Here is a 6,422-nt window from a genome sequence, read left to right as displayed (position 1 = left end):
GCCGGTGATAGAGGTGAGCTCATTGCTATAAGCCTTCTCGTTGTTAGTAGTATGTATGTTCATGTTGGAACTTCAAAATGTTCCATGTAGATGTTACTGAGTACCGATTATAGAGGTGGGCTCATTGCTATAAGCCTTCCCGTTGTTAGTAGTATGTACGTTCATGTTGGAACTTCAAAATGTTCCATGTAGATGTTACTGAGTACCGGTGATAGAGGTGAGCGCATTGCTATAAGCCTTCTCGTTGTTAGTAGTATGTATGTTCATGTTGGAACTTCAAAATGTTCCATGTAAATGTTACTGAGCGCCGGTGATAGAGGTGAGCGCATTGCTATAAGCCTTCTCGTTGTTAGTAGTATGTATGTTCATGTTGGAACTTCAAAATGTTCCATGTAGATGTTACTGAGTACCGGTGATAGAGGTGATCAACTCTATAAGTATTAAACTGATCTTGTGATTCATAGAGTAATGATCAACTCTCTAAGTATTAAACTGATCTTGTGATTCATAGAGTAATAATCAACTCTCTAAGTATTAAACTGATCTTGTGATTCATAGAGTAATAATCAACTCTCTAAGTATTAAACTGATCTTGTGATTCATAGATTATTGATCAACTCTCTAAGTATTAAACTGATCTTGTGATTTTCAGCCCACTTCGTTTTAGACACTTGTGCTATTCAGCGTCACGTGAACTCGTCAACCCTGATTATAGCGTTGTAAATCCGAAGATTTACTGCTGTCCCACAGGGGGACCACCACTTACTGTGTTACACCTAAAAAAGTTTTTGAGTAATAGTTCTAGAAAAACATAATTGTCAATTGTGAACACAATGAGGAAATATAATTTTAAAGATTGTATTAAGACTGTATAATAGGAAAAGTCTCTTCTAGTAAGTACTTACGGTAAGGCTGTGGCGATTGAATATCAATAATGACAATGGTTAGTAGCCTAATCGATCATAAACGTCTAGTTCGTTAGTAAGTAGTTTTTATAACTAGATATTAATTAATTTTCCTCCTACCTTTAGGCTACTATAATCTGTTTCTGTCTTCAAAGAAGTCCTGAGAAGGACGCGACCGTTAAAACTTGAATCAGCTAACAATTTCAGTGTTTTCAAGAGAGAGATATCTAGGTTTTGTTAACTTCTATTCTACGATGACTGTGTTAATAGTTAGGCAAATATAAAAGGTTTTTAGTATGGGGTCCATATTCCAATATTCTAGTAGGTATTCTATTTTATTATATGATCTTTTTATCTAGGGATGTTGTATATGTTTTTTGTTTTTGTTTTTGTTTTTTCCACCAACTGGAACCAAAAGCCTGATTTTAACATTCTAAATCCGTAGACTTACCACTGTCTTACCGGAGAACGGGTTTTTGGTAATTTATTGTGTACTAAATGCAGTCGCATGGAGTTATTGCTATTTACATATCGTCTGTATGCTATGACCCCCAATAATTCATCGGCAAGTCTGCAGGTTTATGACGCTAATATTCGGGTTTCGATACCCGTGGTGGGCAGAGCACACACATTCCATTGTATAGCTTTGTGATTAACAACAATTAAAATAAACTGTATGCTTTGGGCGAGACCTCTGAAAATATAGCTGTATCGTGGTTTCTAAATAATGCAGACCAGTTTTTAGGGATCGTAAAAGCAACCATAATAACCTCATCTATATAAATAAACGTCAATATGTGTGTATATCTGTTCCTTATACGTTTCTACATTTCTTGATTAATCAGCACCATACTTGACAAAGTGATACAGGATGACATGAGGAAGACCACGATGGGGGTTAGATCCCCATCTAATTTCATATTGATAGAATTCTTAAAACACTATGTCTTTCTTTTCAGTATTCGTATCTTTATGTATTTTTATTGCACAGTTAATGTTTATTATATTAAGAAACAAAATAGAAGCCCAATTTCCTATCCTTTGTTACAAACGAGTTTTTATTTCACCCACTCAACGGACGGATACTCCAGCTAGTAAGCTAGTAATCCACTTCAATATATACAAGCTATTCACTGATTTACAAACCTCTGAAATACACTACAAATATTCAGCTAAAAGCTTGAACATGATCGAACTCACAACGTCTGCACACATCTGACAATCTCCATGACAACAGATCTCACAACCTTCTTAATCAACACAGACTAGTTCCAACATGAACATACATACAACTAACAACGAGAAGGCTCATAGCAATGAGCTAAGGAGGTCATGGATTCTGTGAAAGGTGACGTTATTGTATTCTTCATAGAGTAGTGATCAACTCTATAAGTATTAAACTGATCTTGTGATTCATAGAGTAAAAGGAGTGTGTCGTTCAAGTATATAGTTCTGGTGGGTGGTTTTGAAGTTATGTTAATTTTATGAATACTACTAATTGATTTTTCCTGGGGGAGCATGTCTAGCTCAAGAGTGAAGAACTCTGAGAAAGTGCCTTCCACATTAACTCTACTTTTCCCATTTTCCAGAAAGTTTGACAGCCAGGGAATAATACTGCGCGATAGTTCCATGTCCGACACACGGAACTTTAGACCATAGTGCCGAATACCTTCTCTCAATAAATAATGTCGTAACCTATGATTCCCTTGTCCCAGTGAAGCTCGTCTTTCACATCTTTTGTTAGATTTAAAACAGATTATGACAGTTTCCGGAATACATTTTTACATAATATCACTAAGTGTAAGAAATATTCACTCGTGTTATTTAGTGCGAATCTAAGGAGCTTGAGAACAGACAACGTATAACATAAAAAATAACGTTAATAAGACAAAACCATATTGTATACAAAACTTTATTTGACAAAATATGCGATCATACAATTGCATGTTCTTACAAAAACTTTTGATACATCAAAAACAATAGAAATAAATATTTCATTTTTGTACAATATCTTACAGAACCAAAACCTCCACATATGTACCTTCAGAATAGAAAGAAGAGACAAAAGAGGAGGGATGAGAACACACAACAAGAAATTATCGAATTAGCACACGCTAACCCGAGTGTTAAAAGCAGACTTCAAAGTCCTCGAATCAAATCCTTTAGCACCGCTAGGACCACGTGGAAGACGGATCACTCCTTCTGGAATTAACCTGGAATTATGGACTTGAACAAACGTCCCAGTTTCTCGCCGCCGCTGCATCCAAGAAGCTCGAGGAGGAGAAGAATAAACCCCGTATTCACACTTTGCACTTTCTTGGTTGTTTGCATCAAGAATAGTTTTTCTTTCATGATTGTTTGCATGATTCAAGAGTTGTTTTTCTTTTTGTATTCGGCGATTAATCCATCTGATTGGTTTCGTGGATGAGGTCAAGAAATCCGAACTAGAGTTGGAAGTACAGTCCAATCCTTGCATCATCCCTTGGCAACTTTCTGTCTTAGAAACACTCATGTTTAAAGTTTCACTTTTCCATTGTTCAGTCCTACTTAACTTGTCTCTCTTTTTTCTTTTATCACCGATGTCTACTTTTTTCATCTTTTCACTAAACTCGTTCTTATTTGATTTGTTTGTTGCAAGAGGAACAACTCTCATAGAACGCCAGTCGGTATCACTGCAGTCCAATTCAACAACAGCTTTCTTTGCGGCCTCGAGTTTCGTAAATTCTATGACAGCGCACACTGAAGAGCCTACTCTGGGAAGGAACCGTTTAATATCTGCTGGGATATTGTTACCAGGATTCAGAATCGTAACGAATGCGATGTCTCCACATTTAGAAAACAGTTCCTTAACATTCTCAGCTGTGGGATGGTCTGATGGTAAATTATACGCTACAACACTCCTTACCGAGGAGTCGCTCTTATCAGGTAGTGGAAGTTTTCGTTTGACCTTAGTTTCTTCTTTGTTTAACTCTAAATTTTCAGACTGTTGTAAACTGTAAGCTACGATTCTCCAGTCTTTAGACAAACGTTTTACTTTTCGAAATGAAGCAACTAACCTCAGACTCACATATCCTTGTTTATTTCTTCTGATGTGTTTTAAAAGAAAACTTTCTCTCAGAATATTTTCATCTGAAAAAAGAAATTCAACTTCTCTGACAATTTTTTTCACCAACTCTTGAGAAGGAGCTTGAAAGTCTTCTGACGCATTGGAACTATCGACTCCAGAATCACTGCCAGTTTGGTGGAAATCGCCTTCCACAAGACTTTCCCTATCGGTAGAGGACATCAGCTCACCGGTGGAAATAAAGTCGCACTCGGCGTCCACGAACTCTTCATTTTCTGAAGAACTGGTACTGTCAAATCGTCGTCTGGTCATTTCATTTACAGAAATCTCTTTGTTACTGTAAATCAGGTCAACTTCCTCGGGAACGGGCATACTAGTAATTGTAGCTTCGACCTCCTGTCAGTACACGATAGTCTGTGGTATATTCTGTACAGTATATATTTATAGTGCGTCGAATTACGCATAGTTCCGCCCAGAGTTGATGTCACCTAAAGCTTATTGGTTAGAAATGCGTGCTAACGCACGTGTCATTATGAGTCACGCAAAAGATGCCACGTAATCTTGTAATAGTTGCTCTTTTAGCGTAGATCTAGCGGTACAAATCGTGGACTTGAAACCTGTGTAGCACTACTTTTATGCGTTAAACATTAAACCACGTGATAAAGATTACATCAGAAAATCTGGATTTTTGTTCATGTGAACTGAACATGATTTTTACCGCACGTGTTACGCTACGATCTGACATCGTAAAAGAAAAATAATACTAAACGAGAATTAATTGATTTTATGAAAAATATTGTTAAACTGTACTAGTAAAGCATATTAATTCAGAGAAGAATGTACATTATTGGATATTTCATATGTACTTAATTCCGTGACGTCGGAGAGTTAGCTGATCATCCTGTAGGATTTCAGTGATTTTACTGTGTGTTATAGCAAACACATGAAAACAGGAAATGGCATTGAATTTACTTGATTTTCTCACCTTGTAACGGAATAATGGTAAATATTTATTAATCGAAGAAACTAAAATGACGAAAGTAGTTTGTTTTCCTAAAAGCTTAGTTACTGTTTTGTCTTCGTGGTCGGTTAAACAATCATGTTAAAAACCAGTAAAGGGTAATTTTTAACTGTAACAGGAATAACCGATAGACTTGTAGTATGTTTAGCCCGTATCTTTAACCAGGGCTTCTTTTAAAAGACCTTTGTAAATGAATTTGGTAGTTTTGGGTTAGTTTTTTGTTTTTTTCAAGTTTAAAATAAACGTGTTTATAATGCTACTATGTTTATTCTTGTGTCTATAACACCATAAGAATCAATTAATAGCTGAATAAATCCCAGTGGGAATATTAACACTTGTGTTAACAGTCGATAACATCACAGATATTAACATCTGTATAAATTTCAGAAGGAGGATTAACAGTATAGTTTATATTGTACTAACAGTCGATAACATCACAGATGTGAATTGATATCTGAATAAATCTTCGTGGGAGGATTAACAGTATTGTCCTTATTCAGTTAGAGAGTCATATTCTTGAATTGTCAATAATTTAAAAATATTGTTGTAAAGACATTTTGAACAAGAACTAGAATTTTGATATTCAGAACTGCTTCTTAATAGACATTACAGACGTAGTTTTTTTCCTAAGACTGAAGTATTTGTATCCCGGTTGACAATAAATAAATAAATATAATGGTGCTGATTTTTTTTGTACTTCTCAAGAACACACACACATAGTCAAAACTTGAAATTAATTTATTTCTACTTATTTTTGTATATTATATCTAATATGGTTTAAATTGTTTGTTAGGTGTGTATAATAATTAGTGAATATATTGATAAGGAAAGCTATAGGTGCAATCTCCCAGTGGGTCAGCGGTAAGTTTACGTACTTATAACTCTATAATACTAGGTTCGAATCGCCGTGATGGACAGAGCGCAGATAGCCTATTGTGTACTTTTGCTCTAAAATAGACAAACAAATGTTGAAACTCCTGGGCTGTAAATAATAGGTGAAGTTACAGTGACGACAGACTTATAACAACATACATTTACGCAGACAAACTCGTGGAAACAACGTTCTAGTAACTGCCACGTGTACGAATGTGTGCTCTCACATATGATGTAATGATTACGTCATGTTAGACAAATATAAAGGTTGGTCTTCTGCCCGGACTATCCGAAGCTTTTAAAATATGATATTCGCGTTGTTAGCCAGTTCGTTTCTCTTTTATTGTACCGATTTCTTCTTATGTCTGAAGTATGTTAGCTCTAACATTTTATTAAAAATCATTTTTATATATCTTTGAACATATTGTTTTCCTGGAATTTTTCAGATTTTCCTTTTAAAGCGTAGTAAATAAAATCTGAACATGTATAATGAAGATAAAAGCTTGTGACCAAAGCTTAATTTTATCTCATTAAGAAACATATATATCGAGAGGGAATC

General features: G+C 35.4%; 1 protein-coding gene across 1 annotated transcript; it reads right to left on the bottom strand.

The window, feature by feature from the left end:
* Positions 1–2,801: 2,801 nt before the first annotated feature.
* LOC106473380 (la-related protein 6-like) lies at positions 2,802–4,472 on the bottom strand. Its single transcript, XM_013934062.2, has one exon. It carries the CDS (start codon positions 4,339–4,341, stop codon positions 3,010–3,012), a length of 1,332 nt encoding a protein of 443 aa, XP_013789516.1. The 5' UTR covers positions 4,342–4,472; the 3' UTR covers positions 2,802–3,009.
* Positions 4,473–6,422: the final 1,950 nt, after the last annotated feature.

The sequence above is a fragment of the Limulus polyphemus genome, unplaced genomic scaffold (assembly GCF_000517525.1).
Source record: "Limulus polyphemus unplaced genomic scaffold, Limulus_polyphemus-2.1.2 Scaffold6125, whole genome shotgun sequence".
Classification (NCBI taxonomy): Eukaryota; Metazoa; Arthropoda; class Merostomata; order Xiphosura; family Limulidae; genus Limulus; species Limulus polyphemus.
The sequence above is the reverse complement of the archived record's forward strand: the minus strand, read 5'-3'. Positions and strand labels throughout refer to the sequence as shown.

Excerpts from the sequence above, each read along its gene's own strand:
- LOC106473380 (XM_013934062.2), bottom strand. The coding sequence starts at position 4,341 with ATGCCCGTTCCCGAGGAAGTTGACCTGATTTACAGTAACAAAGAGATT.